The 24,961-nt window shown below is 56.2% G+C and overlaps 2 protein-coding genes and 1 long non-coding RNA gene across 9 annotated transcripts in view; 2 read left to right on the top strand and 1 right to left on the bottom strand.

Moving 5' to 3' along the window:
* Positions 1 to 702: 702 nt before the first annotated feature.
* Positions 703 to 14,833, bottom strand: LOC148648419 (uncharacterized). Its single transcript, XR_015926743.1, has 3 exons — positions 14,697 to 14,833; positions 4,351 to 4,456; positions 703 to 805 (listed from the first exon to the last, which is right to left on the bottom strand). It is a non-coding gene; the product is annotated as an uncharacterized LOC148648419 (long non-coding RNA).
* Positions 6,583 to 13,888, top strand: osgn1 (oxidative stress induced growth inhibitor 1). The gene is made up of 6 exons (XM_088607927.1): positions 6,583 to 6,762; positions 8,732 to 8,805; positions 9,479 to 9,615; positions 10,107 to 10,298; positions 11,170 to 11,261; positions 11,617 to 13,888. The coding sequence occupies exons 1-6, from the start codon at positions 6,755 to 6,757 to the stop codon at positions 12,656 to 12,658; spliced, it is 1,545 nt and encodes a 514-aa protein (XP_088464053.1). The 5' UTR covers positions 6,583 to 6,754; the 3' UTR covers positions 12,659 to 13,888.
* Positions 14,834 to 16,612: 1,779 nt separating the features above from the next.
* mtss1 (MTSS I-BAR domain containing 1) overlaps positions 16,613 to 24,961 on the top strand; it is a 49,347-nt gene continuing 40,998 nt past the window's right edge. The window contains exon 1 of one of the 7 annotated variants that reach the window (XM_088607918.1): positions 16,613 to 17,737. In XM_088607918.1, the coding sequence (XP_088464044.1) occupies positions 17,666 to 17,737 (72 nt within the window). In that variant the 5' untranslated portion in view covers positions 16,613 to 17,665. Of the gene's footprint in view, positions 17,738 to 22,901; positions 23,014 to 24,961 lie in introns of those variants that run through there. The other 6 variants (XM_088607919.1, XM_088607920.1, XM_088607923.1 and 3 more) reach the window with 6 other exon arrangements.

The following is a 24,961-nucleotide window of genomic DNA, read 5'->3' as shown; positions in this document are numbered from 1 at the left end:
CCAGAGGTCTCCGTAACGTCTCCAGATTTGATTTAATAAAAGCTGGCTTCTGCTGAGCAATTTTCCCCGGCAAAGTTGCAGTTAAGGGATGTCACCACCAGAGGGCAGCGCTGTATCGCCTCTGGATACGGGCTGACCTGAGAATGTCCTGTGTGGTCTGATAACAAACCGGGTGACGCGAGATTGCTTTTCTCAGGGAACAGTTTTATTAATTTTTATTTCATTTCTATATTTTTTCTGATTACTCACCGACCACCCATCATAAATAGTAACCATGATCAGCGTGACTCCAGCACCCTGAAGTGGCGTTCAGACCCGCAGGGCGTCTACGGCCAGCGAGTGTGGGTGCCTGTTGCCCTGGCTCAGGAGAGTCGAGCCCTGCTGAGCGTCAGAGTTCCCCTCAAGTTGCCTGCGACCAGCGCCCCTCGTGCAGGCGGCTGTGCGCAGGATTTATCTGGAGCAGCAGCCCTCCTTCTCCCATCTGTTTCTCTGCGCCGCCACCCTCCCACTTCCCCCTCCCCATCGCTCGCAGCAGCCGGGTTTCGCACCGCAGCTTCCCCTTTCTGGCTCGCGGCTGGAGCTCTCCGCCCGGCGGAGGGGTGTTTCCAGGGCGGGGCAGTGACTTGGCGTTTTTGCTCTGTTGCTCCTGCAGCGTGACTACTGCCCCCCTCGCTCCCTGCTGGTCTGGGCTTGCTGCCGCTTGGGGGGCCCGATCGCAACCCTGCCCTGGGGGGGGGGGGGGGCAGTGTGGAGCAGAGGGCAGGGGGCATGAGCGATTCGTCATTGTGCTCTCAACAGGCCAGCCCTGATTAGGTAAAGGATTAGGAAAAAGAATGTGTAAGGAAAGTTACAAATAAGCAGAGACCATTCAGCCCATCTAGCCTATTGGGTGGTTAGTAGCTAATTGACCTCAAGAATGCAACAACCTCAAGTGTTTCCTGGAGGAAGCCAGTGCATCAGGTTCAACAACATGGCTTGGGTTCACGTTCCATTCACCCACAACCCTTTGAGTAAAAACGTGCCTCTTCATCACAGTTTTAAATGCACTTCACACTAGTTTCCTTTATAGTGTCCTCACAGGCGGATCTGCTGCTATGAAGCTGGCCTTACTCTTTACAGAGAACTGCTTCCTGCTGTTCTGCAATGGTCACAAGAACATCTTAAACCCACAACTGTAGGTCCACGTTTTTAAAACCCCTTTTGGCCTCTCTTGCGTCTTGTTAAATCTGCTTCGGCAAAGAGGTGGGGCGACTTGTTCCTTGCTTGTAAGTCTCGTAGATCTTGAATTCCTCGTTCAGGCTCCTCAGAGATAGAAGGAACCATGCGTGTAGGTGCCAATTAAAAGAATTAGACAATAGACTCACTACCTCACACACAGAATTTCACGTGTCCAGAGCAAACGTTGCTGAAAATAATTTTCTTTGGACACTTTAAGGAGCATCAAGCTGACTGCATGGGTGACCTGAAAGAGTGATGCAAGAGATGTAACAGGGTTGTCACCCCTGTCAGTCCTGTGCAGTGTACAGCGTGGCGGCGATGTGCTGGACGGGGGCAGGCACACCAGGCTGCGACCTTGTCACTGGCTCCAGATTTGAAGAGTGCACAGAAATGAACCAAGCCAGTCTAAACCTTTAAAACTGGGGGGAGGGGGAAGAGACTGGCTGGAGACTCTGCTCACAACCCAGTTCTTTATTCTGCCAAAACTGACAGCGGTTTCCAGAGCCTGCCTTTCATTGTTCAAGGCTGCTCCATCTCTTCAGTCCTCTCCGATCGACACAGACTGTCAGCCTGTCCCTCCGCATTACACCTTATAAAGTGCAGTGAATTACAGCCATTACTGAGCAGAGCTGTCTCTAACTCCTCCTACAGCTGCCAAACCTTCCCAGCTTGCTCAGGCGTTTGAGTGCTCATTGTGTGGAAACAGCACAGGAAAGTGGTCAGTTAAAGAGCGATCCTTCTGACTGAACCCTAACCGGCACCTTCCTGTGGTGCTGACAAGTTACATGCGGTAACTGGAGAGGCTGTTTAAGATCTTGACATAGTTCCAGCCTAGCAGGGAAGATTCCTCCTGCACCAAAGGGCGACTTGTCTGTGTTTCCCCAGGGTTAGGTTTCGAAAAGAAGAGCTAAAACATGCATAAAGATGTTGAAAACCTATAAATCAAGTTAATATCACTGTGCTACAAAAACTTGAAATCACCCCAGTCCATTGGCAGCTCTGTCTTGCTGCTGCCTCTGTAGGGCTGTGCTCGTGTAGAGAGAATAATAACTGCTTTATGTGAGGCAAACTGTCCTAGATAGCATGTAAAGTTATTTTTAGTGGATGGGTGACCTTGCAGCCTGCTGGTTCTATCTTAGAGAGGATAATAAACTGGTAACAAGAGGAATGCTAAACAATGCACTCTTGTTGGTGCACATTGGCACTCACTTTGATGCACGATACCACCCTCGCTGGTGCACATTAGCATCCTGAAGTGCCACTGGCTGTTGTGCCCCTCATGCCTTGGCACGTATCCACTGCACTGCTGTAATGAGTGGTGTGGGTCTATGTGTGCCCCTCTAGAAACCATACATTCTACTTAGTAAATTGCAAGGGCATACGTATTGCAGATTAACTACCGGATTCTGCAGCCTTCTAATTTTATTTCCATTAACTTTTAGAGTTTCAATGTGCCATACAGTAGCACACACGTTATACACATAACAAGTAAAAACACAGGTAGGATGGATTAAAACACTCCTCTTTAGGGAAGTGAAGCTGAGCTGCATCAGGAAAACTCCTGTCAGTTCCTGGCAGGCAGCTCTTACTGCTCTGGGCTCAACAGTGAGGGGTGGAGATACCCCAGCCAGTGCAGCAGTGTGTGAAAGTGTGTGAAAGTGTAGGAGCTTGGGGGATCTGCACGTAGCAGCTGGGATTTGAACTGCCATGAACCGATGGAGTTCACAGAGTAGCAGCTGATGGTGAGTGAGGAGAGAGAGAGAGATGCCCCACCCCCCCCCACCCCTGCTGGAAACCAGTGCATTCTCCGGGGATTGCAAACTGTAATGTTGCATTCCCACTGTTTAAGTCACTTTGATCTTAATGGAAACTGCTGTAACACACACGGGCTGTGCTGTCTTGCAGGATCATTCAGCGCATGCATGATCCCACTATGTTTTAACACTGTTCTGGAACTGCCCTTCGGCTCTACTGCTTCACAGCTTGAGTGCCCCAGTCAGCAGATCTCTAGGTCTGGGGGGGGGTGGGTGTGACTCCTCAGGCTGGACTTGTTCCCAGGTGTGAAGACATTTAGGATTTCGTGCCAGATTGGAGGATTGTAGACGCAGAGAAACTCTGCCCTGACTGTGCAAATAAAAACTGACCTTGTGCCTGTCATTGTAACAGTCTGTAGAAAATAAAACTGATGCATCAATCAACAGCTGTGATCTTCAAAACCAGTGCCTGGCTATTCACTCTCAGTGCTGAAGCAGGTTGGTGCTCCTCCCCCTGGACACTAGTGAGATGCACCTTGATCCCTCTGCCCCCTGCCCCAGAGCCAACCAGCAAACACAACCACCTCGCAGATCATCTCCCCCTGTGCTGGTCAACACTAGTGTTGTGTAACACTTAATTGCCATTTTAGATAAACCTGTATAAATGTTTCTTTTCATTTCACCTTTGTGGAACAGGGTGCCCTGGGTGAGCCGATATTCCCCACACCCCCCAGAGCTGTGGGTAGTTTTCCTCTTTTTCAGGATCTAAAACATCAAAGCGTTGAGCTTCAAAATATTTCTCTTCCAGTTCTTTTTGTACGATTTCCTCTCAGCAGGCCTTTTGTTAGATATTTCAAAGCACTGAGGTGAATGTTTACTCTTAGCAATATCGTAACCTTAGCAATTTTTTCATTTAGTGCCCTGTTGCCCACAGTGCCTACTTGTAAGAACAACTGCTTCTCCTGCAGCTTTACTGCAGCGCATCCACTAGCTCCTGGTACTTACTGCCCAGAACAAAGCACCGTGCTGTAAGTCCTGTCAGGACTACGGATCGGTAGTTACTTGCGTGACTGTTAGCACAATGCCGGCTTCAGAAGGATTGCATGTAGATTCAAATCCGGCCGGATGAACTCTATAAACATTGAGCCTCAAGCTGACTTCCTTCCTTTGTGTTCATGTCTTTGTTAAAGCATCTTGTTATCTTTCTCTTTGAACTCTGCATGGCTGGGCTCCTGACTAGGCAGCATGAGACTTGTAAGTGCGCAGCGAGGGCTGAGTCCCGAGGACTGTGGGGACAAACTCCACGACCAAAGTGACCAAACAGAAAAGCAAATCTGAGGGATAGAGACAGAATAATAGTAGTTATAGAGCACCAAACCTCGACTGGGTCACCCGAGTTCTGCTGCAGGTCTTTACAGTAAATCTTCTCCACTGGACAAACGTGACCCTGAGTCTTGCATCTTGGAGTCCAGCTCTGTCCTTGTCTGCAGGAGATCAAACACAGGAGCATGAGAACCAGCCCTGTGGCCACCTGTCACCTTACAGCAATGCAGGGACATGCCTGCTCTGCTGGGCCGGCCTCTTCTTCTGAGAGGGGTCAGAGGGAGACAGTGGTTGTGTGGAGCACAAAGTCACTCGTCGGCCGAGGGGAAAGCAGCACACCTGTTCCCCAGAGTGCCTCGGGAGGGGCGTTAGAGCAGATACATGCTCAGGGACACCATGTCATCAGCACCTGGACACGGCTTGATCTGCTGGTTCTGCTTGATCTCCACCGCAGCCATGTGGAACCTGCCCTGACACCCATTTGGTGATTTGTAGTTGTTGTAGTGAATGTATATGCTTTGGCCACACTGTAACTCACCAGTCAAGCCAAAGCAGTTTGCACAAAATCAATAGAAATGAAAAAGATTAAGGCCTTAGGCGAATAAGGGCCCATTTTAATATATTTCCGATTAGCAGTTGGGTGCAGCGCCTGACTACAGTAACTAGAAGGTTCTTATTTCTAAAGCCCTCGACACCTTGCCCAGGTGTCCTTGTGGTAGCCACGCCCCCCTGGAGACAAGGCAACCAGACTATTCTGCAGTTGCCATGGTGAAGGGCTGTTACTAAGTGACAGGGCCTGGGTCCCCTGTGACTTCCAGCCATGAGGGAGGGGAGGGGGTGATTAGGCTTCAAGCAAGCAGAACCGTTTGCTGCCTGCGGATGGAATTACACATCTTTCTGTGTGCGGGACCTAGAATTATCTTCTAGGATAACTGCCCGAGTTCTCCAAACGGCTTGGCGTGTCGCGGTCTCCGGAACTGCCCGGGGGGACGTCACGGGCCGGCCCGGCTCTCGCAGCGCCCCTGCCCGCTGACCCAGCTGGGGGAACGGGGTGTCGCCTTGCGGAAGCAGCACTGCACCCCTGGACACGCGGCCGTGAGGAGAGAGGAGCCTGGGACAACGGCCGCTGGGGATGTAACAGCTGCCACGCCGCAGTTTCCTGTGGTATACCACAGTAATGTGTGTGCTGTCACAGTAAAATCAGGGTAAAAATAAAAACACTGAGCATATACCTGCACATTTCTTTAAAGGCTCCAGACGTGTGTTCAACACCACAGAGAAAATGCCAAAGCCGACGGAGGTGTAGTAAAAGGAACATGCGAACCCTCAGAAATCGTGTCGGGTGTACCCCAGCAGTCTCACAGAGACAGTGGAAAAACCCCATCCTGGGAAATTGCTAATCAGACACACCTGCCCCTTAACAGGGTGAGGAAACTGAACCAAGACATATTTTTTTATTGCATGCAAGATTATGAAAATAATGATCAGAACTAAACCCCGGTGTCCTGGCCAAATTTCCAAATGGCCCTTACTAATCATGGCCTCCTAATAATCCCCCTCTATGAATTGGCTACATTACTCTGCTCTCCTCCCCACTGATAGCTGATGTGTGGTGAGCGTTCTGGCGCACTATGGCTGCCGTCGCATCATCCAGGTGGATGCTGCACATTGGTGGTGATGGAGGGGAGTCCCCATTACCTGTAAAGCGCTTTGAGTGGAGTGTCCAGAAAAGCGCTATATAAGTGTAAGCAATTAATTAATTAATAATTAAAGCAGAGGACTGAATTTAGGGCACAGCCAGGGAGCACAGTGTCTCTGGTCTCCACACTGGGGCACCGGTTTAGAAATTCTGGTCCAAAGCAACTTGACTTAGACCATTAACCTAGTCTTCAATGCCAGGCCATAGGAGCGCGGCTGCCTGCTAAATAAAACTGCCTGAAGGAAACTGTTCATCTGGAGAATAATTGTCACAGTTGGTTCTTACAGAGACTGGAGTCGGTAAGTTCTGCAACGGCTTTAATTTGTAATATTTTTAATTTTTAAAAAAGTTTTGCATTCCCTAATTCTCCGTGATGAAATACTCTCATGTAAGTCTGCCTAATGAATAAATTAAAGACATTAACACGGCAAGCGCAGCTGCACCTTCTAGAAAAAGATACGGTATGTTCTACAAGCTTGGGCCATTACGTCACCTTCACACGGACCAATGAGAAGGCGCGGCGTTCCGGGGCAAGGGGCTCTGATTGGCCAGGGGTGGGGAGGAATGACGTCAGGAGAAGACGTCCCCAGCCCCTGTGACCTGGAGCCCGAGCCGGGTGCTGCGCGTGGGGAGGAGAGTGCAGGGCTTTGCAGACACGCCGCTGTCGCGGGTGGGTGTGGGAGTCGGCCCTCTGGCTTATAACCTGTGAAAGCGCCGAGACGGAATTCCGACCGGATTCATCCCGTGTTAGAGGTTAATAATGATGCGGTGAGTAATACAGTGTAACGCAATCCGTTTATTTCCTCGCTATTTACGCTTTTATTTTTTTCTATTTGCGTGCAATGTCCTTCCTCCTGGCTAGATTTTTTTGTGTCGTTCGCTGCCAAAAGACGGCGGCCGGAGTTGAGCGATGTTCCCCTGTGGTCAGCGAAGAGAGACGTGCGCTTTGCGCTGCCGCTTCTCCTCTCGTTCTGCCGCCGAGAAGCGATTAACTTTCACCTTTGTCGGCGGATCCAGTCCCGTTATCTGTCTCTGCCCGTCTGCCCGCCGGGCTGGCCAGTAAGAAACCCCATGCCCGCGGTGAAATGGTAGACGTTTGTTCGAAATAAAATCGTGCTCGGAATCACATCCGCCTCCGTGAGCCCACTGAAGGTCTTCTGAATGTTACAGCTCGCGTGGAGAGGCGTGTTTGTGTGCAACGAGACCCCCGGCCGGGCCCGCGCGGCTCGGGAGTGGGGGGCGCTCTGCGCGGCGTGGGCCGGAGCCGGTCAGGAGCCGGCCGGCGGGGCCGCCGTCTTGCTGGCGACTCCGCCATCGTGCCAGTTCAGCACGCAGGTCTGGTGGGTCGGCAGGGCTGACGCATGCGGGCCGCCGAGGCGCCAGCCTTTGTGTCTGCCTGCTGCTCCGGGAGAAGTGTCCACGGAGGAGCGGTCGCCCTCACTGACCCGTGCTGTTACGACACGCACCGACAGCCCCACGATGGCCGGCTCGGAGCTGCCCCCTTAATCTCCGAGTGTCGAGTCGTGTCTATCAGCCCTGTGACCCGGTCACGTCCTGAAGCCTGCCGTATGAAACGTGAGCGTCGAGGAGAAACTCCCCGTGTTTGTTTGTTTTTTTGCAGTAGTAAAAGCCGGATCGGAGTCGGCACAGGGCTTCAGGGGGAGGGAGCTGAAAGGGCTGTAGGCCGCTGTCACCTGTGCACGGTCTTCCCCTGCCTGGGCTTCAGACCCAGAGCAGCTGGCGTGTGCATCTCTCCCGAGCCCGGCGAGTCTGCCCCGTCCAGACCCACCTCAGAGCAACTCCTGGACCGCAGAGCTGCTCTGAAGAGAGATCTGGGTCATTGGTGTATTACTTTTTTTTTTGTGCTTTGGACTTTGAAAAGGCTTTTTGTTCTTGGCGGGTCTGGCAGAGGTCTCGGGTCTCTCCCTGAGAACCGGGGGGCAGGTTCAGAGCTGTGGTTTGTTCCTCTTACCCACTGGAGGAGTTTGGTCTGCCCCTACTGCTCTGCAGCACTTCTCGGGATCGGAAGGATCGCATGCAGGACGGTGAGCAGGCTGTGGATGGGGCAGACGTGCTGCCCTGAGGAGCTGGGCTCTGGCTGTGCGTGTCGGAGAGGGCATCGGGAATCGGGATACAGGACGGCCGCCCCTCGGCTGTTCCCCAGATCCCTCTGTTGCCTCGCCGGGCGGCTCCGTGATGAACTCTGGAGCTGCGGGATGGGCGCTTCGAGCTGCGCGCCTCTGCCCCTCTCACACGGGCGAGCGCCGCTGGCAGCCAGCGGGGCTGAGGGAGGCGCGGCGCTGTTGTGCTTTCACTCGGAACTTTGTGCCGAGTCACAGTTACTCGGCATGTGTGGGCACGTGCAGGGAAGAGGGTGTGTGTGTGTCATGTAACCGAGAGGCTGGGAGGGACTCCTGCCCACAGACTGGGGGTCGCTGGGGATGCCCTCGGCCGCTGCTTCCTGCCTCACAGGCCCGCCCTCTTTCCCAGGTGACCCTGGGGGGCGTGGTGTGAGCAGTGCAGGAGAGGGGGTGTCGAACTCCAGATGATGTCATGGCTTGTCCCCCCCGCCTGGGCCTCGGTTCGACGGGCTCCAGCCCTGTGCCCGGTTCACGGTGCCGGCACTGGTGCGGGGTGCCCCCTGGGAAGGTGTCTCTCCTGCGCGCGAGTCTCGGAGCTCTGTGTCTGCGTCTGTGAGGGCCGTGTGCTGACCCACTGCGTCTCGGTTCTGTTCCAGACCCTCGGCAGAGACGGCGGCCCTCCTGGACGGCCACGTTGTCCCCTCTGAAGTGCTCCCTGTGGTCATCATCGGTAAGACGGGGCCAGTGCACCTCCCTAGCCTCACCTGCGCGCATGTGTGCTACGCGGTCCAGCTCCCACCTGTCTCTCCCCTGAGACCTCACCGCCCAGGTGTCCTTGCTTTGTGTAGTGGGATGACATGGAGTTTCCCCTCCTTTAGAATAGACCAGTTTGGAAAATTCTGGACTGAAATGGGATAGAGTATCCTGGTATCTGTGGAGGCTCTATACATCAGTTTAAATTATGTGCCGATTGATCCCATGCATAAAATCTTTACAGCAATTAAAAGCTTTCTTTGTGAAGTAGATCAGCTTGAGGTTTTGAGCTGTTTTGCGCTGGCATTGTGGCTGCTGTGTTCTGGGCTTCTTTCACACTGCCTCTCTTTTGCTTTTGTTTATTGCTGGAGGCAAGTTTACATTCCACTGGCGCAGAACCAAAGAATTTGTTTAGCCGAGATGCGATAAGTATCTTGTTGAGAGAAATTCTTCCTGGGGAAGGAGCTGGTACACAGCTTCAGTTGTGCACAAAGCTGATTAGCTATGCAGATTTGGCAAAACACTTCATTCGCATTCTGTGCCATGGCCCTGTCTCGGGGAAGAAGACTGTCCCAGTTCTGCTGGGCTGAGAGACTGTCCCACGTACGCGGCCTTAACTCCCGTGTGTCTCTCCTACATGTGTGTTACAGGGAACGGCCCATCGGGGATCTGTCTGTCATACCTGCTGTCGGGGTACACTCCATATTTGGCTCCTGGGGGGATGCACCCCAACTCCTTCTTGCTGAGGAAGCTGGAGGAGCGGCCTGAGCTGTCGTTGCTGGACCAGGTGAGGACGGGGCGTCGCCGATCTCTCTCGCACCCCCTGCCCCCCGGATCTGCCCTGGAGGGGCAGTGTTTCTACCCCCGCCTCACCAGGGTTTATTTCCATGCTTCACTTCAAAATGTCACTTGGATCTTTCAGAGCCCTTACACACCTTGGCCCCTCTCATTGCTCCCTGTGTGCCCAGCAGGGCTCTGCCCCGGGGCTGAGCACCTTCTGATGGGGGTACGAGAGTCTCGGGGTGCTCGCTCGGAGCCGCCCCGCTCCCTGCTGCACTGAGACAGGGGGACTCTTTTCCGCACTCGAACTTATCTGTTTGATTAACGTCTGCCTTTTCTCCTCTATCCACGGCCTTTTTTTTCATTGCCATCATCTTGAGTCTTCTTTATTTCCCTTCCAGTGTTATTCCTGTGTTATTTTTCTCTTCCTCTTGTGCGTTGTTGTCGCCCTGCGAAGCGCCCCCTGACCGGAGCCCCGCTCCCCCTCTCTCCCTGCAGGACCTGGGGTACCTGTGCGAGGGGCTGGAGGGCCGCTCCTCGAACCCGGTGGCCGTGCTGTTCGACTCGCTCCTCCTGCCGGACGGCGACTTCGGCTCGGACTGCCCCTCCCCGCTCCAGTGGCGCCACGAGCCGGGCCGTGCCATCCCCCACCTGGTCCTGGGCAAGGGCCTGCCGGGGGGCGCCTGGCATGTAAGTGCAGCTGGCAGGGCCCAGGGGGCGCTGCGGTTCGCCTGGTGACGGGAAGGGGGGAGGGGCTGCAGCAGCCTTCTGTTATTACCAGCTTCCAAAAAAGGGCTCAAGGTGTCCAGCTACCTCTGTTCCGCTGGTCCTGAGCGTGTAGCCGTGACAAGAGACTCAGCTACCTGGCCTTGCCCTTGCCCAAGCCTCCACACTGCGTGGGCACATTTCAGAGCAGGAAGCGCTGCTGTTTCAGGAGGCACCTGGGCCGGTCGTTGCGACTAGTTTTTGGGCACGGTCCTGCGCTGCGTCCGTATAGCCCCCCTGAAAGACCCCTGAAAGAGGTAGAGGGAGTGGGAGCTGGTGTGGGAACAGCCAGGGAACCCCTCCCCCCTCCTCGGTGACTCATCACTTCACCCAGAGCATGACTCAGCAGCTTGTTGTCCAGGGAACTGCAGGACTACTGCCAGCACCTCTCAGAATCGGGAACCTCGTGTTCCCCCCCTCCCCCCATCAAGATGTTTGTTTTAGCAAGTTTTAATTCTTTTGCCTACTGCAGCAAACGGTAAACTGTCACTCTAGTGTTGACGGCTCACAAAGAGGCTGGGTGTGTTTACTACTTCTTTATCTTAAACCATTCAAAGTCACACCAAGGTCTCGCAGCAACATGTAAACCTCCTCCATTCTGAGAAAGGGACAGGGATAAGATTGTGTATGTGATTTGCATCTCTGGGCCTTCTGTTTGCTTATGGAAATAATAAAAGCTCGCTGGTTTTCTGGGAGTGCTGTACTTTGAGCTGCGTGTAGTCAAGCCTGGAAGCGTGAGTAGTCTGCAGGCAGTGTGCTGCGGACTGGTGATGACTGGCCTCTGTGTTGTCCTCAGGCGATGGAGGACTCTATGCTCACCCTCAGCCTGGCCAACTGGATGGAGCTGCCAGGACTCAAGCTAAAGGACTGGATCCGAGAGAAGCGCAGGTGAGGGTGCCACACAGTGCAGCAGCCCCGCCTAGTGGCCTGCTTGCATCATTGCTTAAATGTGCAAGTAGGTTACCCGATGTAACTGGGTCTGCGAGGCTATTTTTTTTTCTTCTGTATTCTTGTAACAGAAATTTGCATCTCTGATCTGCTAGGGTAAGAGCTCTGTGAGCAGAACTGTATTTGTAAAAGTGGAAAAACTCCAGATGGAGATACGTCAACGGGCATCTGAATTAGCTGTACTAAAATTATTCAAGAAACAAGAAAGTCAGTCATCTGGTTTCTTCTTTTCACTGTGGTTGATGGTGTCAATCTGAAACACTAAGGAGCTCTTCTCTCCCTCTGTCCTGTGCAGGAACCTGCGCAACGACCGCGCCACGCCCGCGGAGATCGCCTCCTACTACCAGCACTACGTCACGGCGATGGGCCTGCAGAGCCGCTTCGCCCCCGAGACCTTGGTGACCTCCCTGCGGCGGGTGCCGTGTGGGGGCGTGGCCGGCGGGAGCCCCCGGACCGTGTGGGATGTTCAGGGGGTGCGAGGCAGCGACGGCCAGGGCGCGGGGGGCGAGCCGTTCTCGGTGCGCGCGCGGAGCGTGGTGCTGGCCACAGGCACGCAGGACGTCCCGGCGCGGCTGGGCGCGGAGGGCGAGGACCTGCCCTTCGTGGCCCACAGCTTCCTGGAGCTGGAGGCGGCGATGGCCAGCGGGCAGGTGGGCGAGGGCTCTGCGCCCGTGCTGGTCGTGGGGGCGGGGCTGACCGCGGCGGACGCGGTGCTGGTAGCGCACCACTTCAACATCCCTGTGTACCACGCCTTCCGCCGCGCGGTCGGCGACCCGGGCCTGATCTTCAACCAGCTGCCCAAAGTGCTGTACCCCGAGTACCACAAGGTGCACCAGATGATGACCCAGCAGCAGTTCCGGCCACAGGATGGGCCGGAGACGCCGGCTGGCCCCCTGGGAGACTCCTGCGGCTTCACGGGCTCTTATCCCGGGTACCTCAGCTTCCCCAGGCACCGCGTGGCGGCGTTCCGGCCGGACAGGAAGTGCGTGCTGGAAGGGGAGGGCGGCCGGCAGACGGTGCTGCAGGTGTCCCTGGTGCTGGTGCTGATCGGGTCCCACCCCAGCCTCTCCTTCCTGCCGCACGGCGGGCGCCACCTGGGCGTGGACGCCGAGGAGCCCATCTCCTGCCGCCGCAACCCGGTGGACGTGGACCCCTTCACCCACGAGTCCCTGCGGGAGCCCGGGCTGTACGCGCTGGGCCCGCTGGTGGGGGAGAACTTCGTGCGCTTCCTCAAGGGGGGCGCCCTGGCCGTGGCCAGCGACCTGGCCGCGCGGCGGCCCGGAGCCGGGTGCGCGGTGGACGGGGAACACGCCTCCAACGGCTCCCTGGACACATAGGCGGAGCGGTGGCTCTGTGGCTCAGGATCTGCGCCTGTGGCTGGAGGGTTGCCGGTTCGTATCCCGCGGCCAGCAGAGGAATCCTACTCCGTTGGGCCCGTGAACAGGGCCCTTCACCCCAGCTGCTCCAGGGGCGCTGTACAATGGCCGACCCCGCGCTCTGACCCCAAGCTTCTCTCTCCCCGTCCGTGTCACATGGAGAGCAAGCTGGGGCATGCGCAAAGACAAATTCCTAATGCAAGAAATTGAATATGGCCAATAAAGTGATCTCATCTCGAATAAGAGATAGGACTGGGCGGGGGCTCAGCGGGGGGAGAAGGGCGTGCAGGCTCTTGTTGGGGGCAGGAAGCTTTCTGCTTCAGGAGAGCCCTGCCCTGCTCTCTGGTGTAAATGAGACTGTTCCACACCAACAGGGAGGGTGCTGGTGAGTTTCCTACAGCGAGGAGGACCTTTATATCCTGGGCACCTGTTGGCTGTCCGAAGAACTCTATCACCCCAGTGGTAGACTGTGTTAATGGGAGCATGCTCTTCTGTTATGTCCATTTTTTGTATATTTTTTATGGTTCTTACAATTGATCTTCTGTACAAGCCTTTTTATTGTGTATTTAACTTTTCTTCAGATCATTACTTTGTATTTGAGCATTCAAAATCAACTGTTCAATTTTTAAACAGTGGAATTGTTTTATAATAAATATACGCTCCTGTATCAGGGATAATGCTACAGATGTAGATGAAGGTTTACAGTATACAATGCAACACTACTAGAACACCTCTTGATTTGAAATGTTCTTTAATTGCGCTGGCTGTGAAGAGCAATTTGCAAAGCTGCTATGTTGCTTCACATTGCAAATGTTCTTTAAGTTTGTCGAAGGTTCTTCTTCGTATTTCCGAAGGGGAGATAAAGTGCTGTTTGTAGTCTGCAGATGCCCGGCTGTGTCCACCTGTGGTTTGGTCAGGTTCCAGGAGTGGGCAGGAGCCCTGCATGTTGGGAAACCGAGGCTGTCTAGCAGCAGGGGTTGATGGGAAAGCGCCCAGCTGCAGAGGTGGTTACACTGGGGTCTGCTGCCAGAGTGATTTTTACCACGATTTTCTCATTGTTGTTTTTTATGTTTGTTTATGTTGCCTTTTTACTGACTACAAGAAGAGATGATCACTGTTTGTAAAATCTACGTTCTTAACATCCATTTCTATGAATGTTCTATATTAAATCTGATTTTTTAAGATTTTTAACTGGTGCTCCGTTTCATTCTTTCAAAAAAGGTAAATGACCTCTGGCTATTGAGAAAGGAGATCAACTACTTTGCTTATTCCCTGCACCCAAGCTGAGTGTGTGCCCCTAAAATGAGGGTTGTTTAGCTGATTTTTGCTGGTTTAATACTTGTACTAATAATAATTAATAATTGCACTTTACAGATAATGGGGACTCCCCACCACCACCAATGTGCAGCCCCACCTGGATGACTTGTTTCCCTTTAAATTTCTTTGTGGTAACATTTCTGCAAAGATGTGGTTTGGTTTGAATTGCATCAGAAGACATGGTTTTATCCAAGAGCTCCTCTCTTCTAGGTGATCGAGGCGAAAGTTTGATACACTTCCGAAGGTGGCGAGCGGGGCCTTTGGCGTCAATCCTCCACTTCACCAGCAGAGGGCAGCACAGACAGTCACAACGGTCAACAAAGCGAAACCTATCCTGTTCTCCAGTTTCTCGTGCCTGGGCCCCGCATTCAAAGTCGGCGGAGGAAGAGAGACTCCCTTGTTGTAGTTTTCAACAAATACTATTACGTCCCCGGCTTTTTTTCACGCCCTCATTGTTAATTTCGCATACATTCGCAACGGTTATTCTGCATTTAAGGATGGATGATACCAAAGGAGCAGAGTAAATTAATATCTTGTTTTAAATTGGGGTTTTTAGAAACGCTACCCTGTATAGGGAGGTGAAATGCGCATGTGTACAGTTTAGACACAAGAAGAATGGCGGCGTGTTTGAAAGCCACGGTGTCAGTCTTGGCGATTTGCGTGTGTATGTGCGTGTGCATACCTCTGTCCAGCCCGCCCTGGGAGCCCGCGGCGTGCTCCGTCCGGCCTCCTCCTCGCCGTGCCCTTCACTCGCAGCCCTGCAACCACACAACCGCCTCGGGTTAGGGAAGTAACCATGGGAACGCCACCTACCACCTGGGGCGACAGTGTTCCTCCTGTCTTCCGGAGAGCCGCCGGGCCGGCGCCCAGAGCAGCGAGGGCCTGGAGGGGCCCCAGGGAACGACGGGCAGCAGAGCGTGGTCCAGGCGTGACCAAGCCCCCGGCCGACTGCTGGCCAGAGCTGTAGACCCGGGCGGGGCTGAAAAACCTGAGGGTCTTCTGGGTTTCAACTCACCTCTGAGCCACCCGGCCACCTAGTCCCTAACCGCATTGTCCAACACAGGGGGGCCGAAGCCGATCCCAGCAAACGGCAGGCGCGCGGCAGGGTACGCCCTGGACAGGACGCCAGTCCATCACAGGACACCTTGTGGAAGCCGATAACCCGGCTTTATTCAAGAAACGGCTGGATAAGATCCTCAGGTGTCCCGGATCTGAGGAACCGAATGGGCCGGAAATCTCCTCTCGTCTGGAACTAACTCCCTGCTCTAGGGCAGCGCCGAGACAGGAGAGGGGGAGGGGGGAGGCTCCTGGACGTGAACGTGACGAGCCCGTCGCTGGCCGGGACCTGAGAGAATGCAGGAGGCGTTTTTTTTGTCCTTCAAACAGGTTCGGCGGCGATCTCGCTGGGCGAAGATGACGGATCCGGAGAGGAGAGTCCCAGCTCTCCGAGGAGAGGAGCGGATAGCCCGGGTCTGCTGTCCCAGCTGGAGAGGGAGCCAGGGAGAGGGCTGTGTTTGCTGTGGTTACCCTGCCAGCGCGTACGGCCTGGCAGTGACTGCGCAGTGAGTCACGGCTGATCAGAGGAGAGGCGGGGGAGTGGAGACGTGCCCGGACAGCCGAAAGAGAGACCAGCGGTGCGGGCTGTTCCCTGACGTTGTTACCCCCCTCCTACCCCCTGCGCTGGCCGGTGAGTGTGAGTGTGTTCATCACGGACACCCTCGCCCCAACACACTCTGCTCCCGCGCAGCTTGGGGAGAACTCTCTTTCCACGGCTCGGGGACACCCGAGGGGCCGCAGTTTCAATTAGCAACTCATTAGCACACGGGTGGTTTCGTTTCCGAGAGCGATGAGCTTGATTGATTCAGATCGCTCAGATCAGAGGTGGAATAAGCTCCAGGGGGCTCTGCAGCCAGGAGCAGCGGGTGGCACAGGCCCCCTCCAGTTCAAGACGTGCAAATGGAAGGAACTGTTGTAGTTATTGCTACACGGCAGGACCAACAAGAGCATCTTTCCCCTGTGAACACACGAGAAGATGCTGAGATCGATGGTCAGACTCATCACACAAGCCCCAGCTGCCCGCCCGCTCTGCCTCGATCCCAGCCGGCACAGGGTCACAGTGGCCTTGCTCCTGCCTGAGGGCCGGATGTGCCCAGGGTCGCACAGCTGTGCCCAGAGGGACACCCCCATCCTGCAGGGCTCCAGCCCTGGGGAGATCCCTGCACTCTGACTGTTGGACCCAACACACTGCAGAGCTGCACGGATATGTGTGTTTGTGCTTGTGTTTGTGGCGGTGTGGTGGCTCTGTGGCTCAGGATCTGCGCCTGTGGCTGGAAGGTTGCCGGTTTGTATCCCGCAGCCGGCAGAGGAATCCTACTCTGTTGGGCCCCTGAGCAAGGCCCTTCACCCCAGCTGCTCCAGGAGTGCCGTATAAATGTCAGCGCTCTGACCCCCAGCTTCTCTCCCTTTCTGTGTGTCTCATGGAGAGCAAGTTGGGGTATTCGAAAAGACAAATTCCTAATTTAAGAAATTGTATATGGCCAATAAAGTGATCTTATTTTATGTTTATTCAATGCACATTGTTACAGAAACGAAGACAAAAATAATGCTGAACTCGGATAAACCGCACCGATCTAAAAAACGAGAACTTCCCGTGTTACGCAGCGCCGTGAAAACTGTTGCAACAGTTTGGTAAGCATCCTCATTTTCCGTGATGAATTCCCACACGTCCCATCACGCCTTGCAGCGCTTGCCTGTCACTACAGAGAGGGAAAAAAACAGCCACTCAACCCTCTGACGTCACGCCTCGCCTCCTATCTCCGCGGTTTGGGTTTTGCAAGAGGGAAGCAGGGAGCCGGGAATCCAGTGCGAGTCGGAGCTCCCGAGAGCTTGGAGAAGTCAAATAATACGAGATCCTCACTGGAATCCCATCTCCCATCTCCCAGCTCCGGAGCGGAGCCTTGCGGCGCGCAGAGAGCGCTTGCGGGGCGCTCACCGATTTGGAGGCGAGACCGAGCTCCGGCGGCGGAAAAGGACGGAAGATCCCGACCGGCAGAGGCCGCAGGAGCTCCGCCCTGTGGGGGGAGAGAGAGGAGGGGGGGGCAGACTGGGAGTCCGGAGCGCCGCGCAGACACACACGCAGACAGCCGCGGACCTCGCAGCCCGAGTGCCAGACAGCAGCCTCGCAGCCCCGGGCCGGACTTCGCACTGCCTCGCCGGCGACAGCAGGCTGGGAATCCCGAGCGGCGGGCACCGGGACACGCCATGGGGAGCGCGAAGCAGCTGCGCTGATCAGCCCGGGACACAGCCGCCCTGCGCCGCGCTGCGGGGATCGGGACACGCCGGCGGATTGAGGACGCCTTTGGCTGGGATTGACCCTCCCGAGCGATGTTTTGAAAGTGGTGGTCTAGCTCTGCCCCCACCCCCACCACCTCGCTCGCTGGATTTATTATCATTTTTTATTCTCTCCCAGTTTTTCGCTACCCCCACCACCACCACCTCCACCTCCCTTTCCCCAGCCTCGCCACCTCCTCTCCCGGACACACACGCACGCAAACGCCTCCCTCTCCGGAGGACATCAGCCGCTGTCGCGGCGGTCTGGCTGCTTGGAGAGACCCCCAGTCCGCGCCCGTGGGTGCGCAGTCGGCAGGGAAGATGGACGCGGGGATCGAGAGAGAGTGCAGCACTTTGGGAGGGCTCTTCCAGACCATCATGAACGACATGAAGGTAAGGCGGGTAGGAGTCGTGAGCGACTCGCCCTGCGGACCGGACCCGCCGGGGTGGGTGATTTGTAACAATGGGCTCGGACGGGGTCTGCGTGTGTGTGAGAGTGAGAGAGAGTGAGTGTGCGTGTTTGGTTTCACGCACATAACGACGTGCGTGCGGGGTTGCTTAACGCCTGAATTTAACATCTCAGACGCGCACAACAGTCTTACTTTCTTGTTATCGAAGCCCCTTAAAAAAAATAACAAATAGGAAAAAAAAAACGCCCTCCGATTAACCAGAACGCGGCGGGGACCCACGCGTGGACCACGCTCAGGAGCGCCGCGAGTCCCCCGGACCAGGAGCGTGCGGCTCCACGCGTGTCTTGTTGGTCCGGGACTGGGCTGACCCGGGTCAAGGCGCCGAGGCGAACAGGGCCGCGAAGTTTGACGCGTCGCGTTTCCCGGTGGCGCCGGTCGGCTCCTCGTCGTGGGAGGGAGGACCGGGGAGGGGGGTCCGAGTCCGAGTCCGGCTGACAGGTTCAGGAGGAGGGAGAGGCGAACACGCCTTACCTGCCGCACGGGAGCCCCCAGGTGAGCCGGAAGTGAGGCCTCAGCCGCGCAGGTGGCGGCACAGCCCGGCCCTCAGAGACACCGGACGCCAGCCGTAACAGTAAAACAGAGAGTCCCTCCCTTCAAAACGCGTAAACCGGGGCGTGTGGAAAGTAGACGAAGAAAGAGGGGCAGAGAAACCCTCCGTCCTGCAGGACGGCCTCCTCACTAATGAGAGGAATCCTCAGTGACGTCATTCCCCCGTTTCCTCCCCGGCGGCGTGTTGGGTCCCCCCCCCCCCCCTCTGTGCCTCTGTGCTGGCGACACTCGCACCCCGAGCCACAGCAGAGCCCCTCGGGGGGGTGTCTTGTCCTCGCCCTCACCATCTCCCAGCTCCCCTGACCACCTCCTGCTGAAGCAGCGTCTGTCCGGCTGCAGCTGTAGGGAACCCCCGGATGAAGCCCGGGGTCGCAGCGGGCCTCCGGCCCCCCATTGAGCGTCTCGGTCCCAGGCCCGTGTTCCGGTGGGCCAGTGCCTGGGGCGACGGGGAAGCAGTACTCTGTGGCGTCACTGTTCTGGGGCGCTTGTGGTGTGAGACCTCGAACCTGCTGGAGTGAGCAGACCTGACTCGTTTCCCCAGCTCGGCTGTATTTTCTTTGGATTTGTAATCTGTGGTTTACACACAATAGCAAGAATGCAACGGCCGTGTGTGTTTTTTTTTCTGTAAAAGGCATTGTTTTGCAGCGGGACAATGCCGTTGGGACTGAGGGGAGTAGTTTGGGCCGTGCGGAGTTCCTGAAACGGCCCTCCCGTCATCTTTGCAGGCGGGTTCTGCCGGGCCTCTGCAGTCCGGCCCGACTGATGCGGTGGACCTGGCCTCGAGGGCTGGGGCTTCTGCCCGTGGGCCTCCTCTCGTTTTCCTTCGGGAGCTCGTGGCTGCAGACCGGGATCTGTCGCTCCTGGGCAGGGCTGCTGCTGCTCAAGCCTCGGCTGTAGCAGGGGCACGAGGGAAAGAGGCTGTTCTCCCTCTCTTTCCCAGCCGAGCCCTGTTGACGCGGAGGTGATGCTCCCATGGCGCTCTCGGAGTCTCGGGATCGCTGCCGTCTGAGGTGCTCTTCCGAGCCTTATCCCCGGGAAGGGTTAAAGCAGGACGGGCCCGTCCTGGCAGACCCGGTGGAGGAGTACGGTTCTTTCAGATCCCAGATCTCGCCTCTCCTCGGCTGGGTTTCGGTTCTGTCTTGTATATGTCGGTCCCGAGAGTCGTGCTGCGCTGGGCGGGGCTCTGCGTGCTGAAACGGGGTGCAGCCCGCTCTCTCCAGGCTGAGAACCCAGTAAACTAACGCCTGCAGCCTTCTGGTTCCCAGCGGAGACTGTGTTGGGGGGGCTCCCCTGGGTTTCAGCAACGAAGCGCTCGTCTGTGATCTGCACGGGGGCGGAGAAGCTTTAGGTGTCTGGGGCTTCAAGATGGGACCCTGGGCTGGTCTTCTGAATCAGGGAGAACCAGGGAGATTACAGGCCGCTGGCTCTGCTCTGTCAGACGGAAGTTTTTTTCCAGAGCGTTCAGCAGTAGGTTGTCCGCGTGGGCGGCGAGCGTCTTGAGGCGTGATGTGGCTGTGGCGCTTGCCCATGATTCACTGGGAGTTGCGCAGCTCGTGCCAGGTGGAGACACGCCGTGCGGTGGTGTGGTTCGCGATCTCGTTGCCGGGCGTGTGCACAGGTGGGCCTCTCTTAAAGACGCGCGGCGGACGCTGGCCAGGGAGTCCACCCGCTGTGTGTGCAGGTCAGGTGGCGCCCAGCTGTTTCTGCACAGTGTAATCTGATGAGCCTCAGCGAGCAGGAAGCCCCCCTCGATCGCTAGAGCGATGGCGTCCAGCCGCGCGAAGCCTCCGTTCCCGAGCGACTTGTTCCCTGCTGACCTGCGGACACGAGGCACCTGACCGTTTCTCGGCTCGACAGAATTACACCGCTGCCGTGGAGTATGGACATGAGCCGTTTTCGCGGTTCGCAAGCAGTTCCCGTGCCTGATGGTGGGGGCACACGTGCTGGTGAAGTGATGGCGTGATCCGCTGCTTGGTTTCAAGCCTGGGTGCGAGTGCAGACATGCATCACGGAATGGGGTTTGTGGTCAGCGTCTGCATTCCTGGCTTTCTGGAGAGATCAGTGGGATGTCAGCTCCTGGGCTTTGTGTTGCGTTAGCACCTCTGTGTCTGTGTAACACAGCCCTGTGGGTAACGGTTCTGTTAAGGAATGCCATTGATCAGGCTGGATATGTGCCCATTGCCAAGCCCAACCATAGGAAAGCAGTCCTGATCTCCCAATACAATACATTTTGTATCTCGCAATACAAAAGTGGTTAGTAGTTGTGTGCGTGGGGTGTAAATGACCCTCCTGCATCAGGCCCTGGTTAAGGCTTGTCGGAGCTGCCAGGTGCAGGTGTCTGAGTCGGCTCCCTGTCGTGCTAGGTGTTTTGTAGCAGTATTTGTTTTTGTGTGGGAGAGAGGCCACGTGTGTGCTCAGAGCAGGAATCGGAGGCTGTGTTGGCACCGTGCGTTATCACAGGGCATGCCTTGCCATCTGGCCAGAGCTCGTCTTGAAGCGAGCTGCTGGCAGCTGGACACTGGCATGATCCACGCACTGATCTGGGAGCCTCATTTTTCCAGTTGGCTCAGCGTTGGCTGTCATAATGCCTTGTTTTTATGAAGGTTCTCCAGGAGAGGAGAGTGCACTGCTCGTTGAACCTGTTGTCTAGAAGAGGCACTGAATAAATCCAAATGGCATAAGATACACAACGCGTGCACACACAAGCACACACACGCTCACTCGTTCCCTGCGGAGGGACCAAGCCGGCTGCGCTGGCTGCTGCTGCCCTGCAGGCTGTCGGCGGTCCAGCCGCAGGTCGTCCGTCTGTGGGCGTCTGACTGACGTGCAGCTCGGGCGCCGCTGGCTCCTGGGCCTTCCGGGCCTCCGGGTCGGCCCTGGTCTGCCCTCGCTTTGCTGAGCCCTCAGCTGGGTCTCTCTGCTGGCCAGAACGTTTAGCGTTGTCCTTCTTCCGCTGCTAGAAAATGGAATATTGCGCGTCCTGGGTTCCTGGAAAGCCCTTGGCAGGTTGAGATCTGGAGACGGAGGTGTTGGCTGTGAGAGCGATTGAGGTGATTGGCAAGGAGCTCAGCGGGGAGCAGGAGGCCTCTGGGCTGGTGACAGGGGTGAGACGCCCTGGTAGTGCAGGGCGAGGACAAACGAGGAAGCTGTTCGGCCCTCCGCTGCATGGCTGCAGGGTGCGTGAGAGACCCGCTCTTGAGAGTCTTCAGATGAAGTTCCCTGTCTGCGTTTCAGGTTGGAAAAACCCACCCCCTGGTCCTGCCAGCTTGGGAACCCTGTCCTGACTCGGCCCCGTGTGCAGCAGGTGCCCTGGGAGCCGCCGTGGGGCCCGTGTGCCGCAGTGTGTCCTTGGCCGGGGTGGGGCTCGGCTCAGGCGACTGCTGCACAGTGCGCGCAGGGGAAGGAGTGGCCGGTTCTCACCACTCACTTCCCACACGTTAAATTTAAAGGAAGGGAAGTGGGGGGTGGCTGGGGGGTAGTGAGCCGGCACTTCAGTTCACTAGTTTTGCATGCGGCTTTAGTTTTATTTTAAAAGCGCAGCGATGCAAATTTGAAAGAAATGCAGTGCTGAGTGTGCTCAGAAGCGAAACTAGGGCAGGTCACATCGTCTGTCTGCGGGGGCAGCGCGGTCGACCTGTTTCTCCTCCCTGCCATTCCAGTGACCAGCGGGGCAGTGCTGTCTGTAGAGGGGGGTGCTTGGGGTATTGGGGCTCGGGGTTTGGGTCTGTCCAGGGACGCCAGCCCTGTCCTGCTGTCCTTCTGCAGGCGTCCTTCCGATGAAGCGAGATCAGGTCCAGCTTCCCGGTGCTGTGTGAAATTCTGGAGGACGAGGGGGATCAGCAGGCGTCCAGCGGTGATGTCCAGTGTGGTGTGGTCAGCAGGAGGGCGGACCCTCGTTGTGCCTTTAGAAAGGATTGTTGGAAAGGCAGCTGGTGTGATTGCCCGTAAGGCTCCTGGAGATTCGGACAAAAGCGTTGACACGTGTCCGTTGCATCAAATAATGGCGCCCACAGATAATGCATTTTGCTTTCCGGTGTTTGCAGTGCGCCTCTTCGGATTCTCCCTTTGCACGGCTGCGGAAAAGCAGCGAGGGGAGGTGGAACAGGCTGCAGTCGCTCCGAGCTGGTCGTTTGACTGCGCTCTGTTAGGGAAACAGCCCAGTTTTCCCACTGCCTGGCGGAGTGCCCCTGTGTGCGAGCAGCAGGGCCTGCAGGTCCCTCCCTCTCTCCCCAGGAGGTGTTGGTTTCTCCCATCATGCTTCTGTCTCCTCTGGGCTGGTCCGCCCCACCGGGGTGGGAGGTGAAGCAGAACCGTGTGCCCAGTTACACATTGCAGCGCCAGGCCTGCAGAAAACTAGCTCTCCAGCTCTAGTTAATATTAAACTTATCTCCAAGTTGAAAGGCCTGCAGCCTCTGTTCCGCTGCTGGGCAGCTAAAAAGGCCGGGGTCGGTGTGACCAGAGGTCTGCGTTTCTGGGGGTCGGTGTGACCAGGGGCCAGCGATTCCGGGGAACTCCTGGTTCGCTGGGGGCCGAGGGGCTGGGGAAGGGGCCAGCCTTCCTGCAGGGCCTCGCCTGGGGCTCTGTTTGAGCTGGAGAAGCGGGCCTGGCTCCCAGCAGGAAGTGGGCCGTCCCTCAATGGCAACACCAGCGGTGAGTAAGGCCTGAGTCACGCTTCGGGACTGGTTGCTGTTTTGCGGTATCCTGGGTGAGTGGCTGCCCCCATGCGCGATGCTTGCGGCCTTAGTCAGCACGGCTTGTGTGCGGAGATGTCAGGGCTGGGCCTCCGCTGAGGCATGATGGGAGGGTGCCAGGTGCTGACAGCTCAGAACCTCTCTCTCCGCCCGCCTCCACGCAGGTGTCCTGCCCCGGGCCTGCTGGGACAGGACGGGGCGGGTGCCCTCTTGTCTCGCATGTGTGCGTGCCGGTGACGTGCTGTGCTGGGCGTGGCTGTGACCCCAGCCCTGGTTGTAAACCGATCGGGTTGGTTCTGTTGTTTTGACGGAGAGGAATGTGGGCCGACCGGCTCTGGGAGGGAGGAAGCAGCACGGAGCTGCCCAGGCCTGTGGTCAGAGAGAGTGAACGGGCCAGCTGCCGTGATGTTTCCCAGACGGCCCGTCTCGCGTGTGGCCGGACCTCCTGTTGGCTTGACTGAACTCTTGGTTGCGCAAAACAGTAAATGAATTGGGCTTTTCCCATTTGCTTTCTGCTCCTGAAATGATGGAAGCTTGCAAATTACTTGTGAATTTGTCTATGTCAAGTAAAATCTGTAATTTCCAAAACTGAAAACAGAGGACGTGTTTTCAAGTCAGTCAGTCAGGTAGTAAAGGAATACGATGGAATGAGGAACTGGGCTGGGGCAGCCGGGACTGCAGCTCTCCTACCTGACCCGGGCTGGCTGCGTGGCTCTTCCTCTTTCTCTTCCACTCTGCAGCTCTGCACGGAGCGAGATTGCAAAAGCAAAAGCAATCTGGTGTGTCCTTCACAGGAAAGGGACGAGGGTGCGGCATTTTCGTAAACACTCAAGTGCCTTGCAGATTTGGGGTGGTTTATTCCGCTGTCTCGCACAGAGGGTAGGAAAAATCACGTGAATGGTAGAGCTTTTTGCGTTCTTTCCTCTGTAATTTTCCATTTGGGTTTGGGTGAGAAAGCCATTGCTTGGATGAGCAGGAATGTGGACTGTGGAATGGGCGAGATGAGCTGAGTGACCTTCTCTCTCTCGTCTCCATTCTGCTCTAAACGTGCTCCACCACCCGCGAAAACACAGTCCACGATTTGTCATTGTCTTCTGCGTCACCCCCTCCTCGTTAGTTCCAATTAAAGCTCCCAGACTGAGCTGACCTCGTTTGTTAATTATTGATGTGCCGCAGAGGCTTCAGTTTCTGGTTCCCCTGGAATCGGAGGAGGAGGAGGAGGAGGCTGCAGTTTCAGATCAGCCTGTGTGGCTGACGGGGCCGCCTCTGGTCGTAACCTTGTGTGTGATCCCAGTGGCTGTGCCTCTGGGCAGTCAGGGAGTTAATTATTGATGCTAATTAATGACGACTGTGTGTGTGAGGCGGTCAAACCCCACTCGGAGAGGCAGCGGGAAGACTTGTGTCAGGATCAGCAGGAAGCTGTGGGGAGAGAGAGCAAGAAACGGCAAAATGTGCAAGAGGACGTCCTCCAGTGTGGATCACTTCAGCTGCCCGTTTTAAAACATTGCTCCTTTCCTGACTCCTCTGAGTGCAGTGGCTACAAGGAGAGCCGGAGTCCGTCCGGTCTGGGCCTGGAGCCGGGCCTGGCCGGCCCGTGTTAATCCAGCCGCCCGGAGCTTGGGGAGGGACCAGCGTGTCGGCTCCTGAGGTCCGCAGCAGTCTGCCGGCTCCTGTGCTGACTTGCACACATCTGTGATTCCTCGTTGAATATCCTTGACTTGGCAAGAGCACGTTCATCCTCGCAGGGCGTTTGTGCCGCACAACTGGAGCCTTCTTGCAGAGCCTGCAGTGAAGACAAACACGGGGAGATTCCCTCTCGCAGCCATGGCAGCACATGAGTCCGTTTCTAGGAGCTGCATGTGGGCAGGGCTGTGACTGTCCCCCTTTTCCTTCGCTTGTGAGCAGAG

This window comes from Lepisosteus platostomus, chromosome 15, assembly GCF_059453375.1.
Source record: "Lepisosteus platostomus isolate fLepPlt1 chromosome 15, fLepPlt1.hap1, whole genome shotgun sequence".
NCBI lineage: Eukaryota > Metazoa > Chordata > Actinopteri > Semionotiformes > Lepisosteidae > Lepisosteus > Lepisosteus platostomus.
This window is presented reverse-complemented; position numbering and strand designations above follow the sequence as displayed.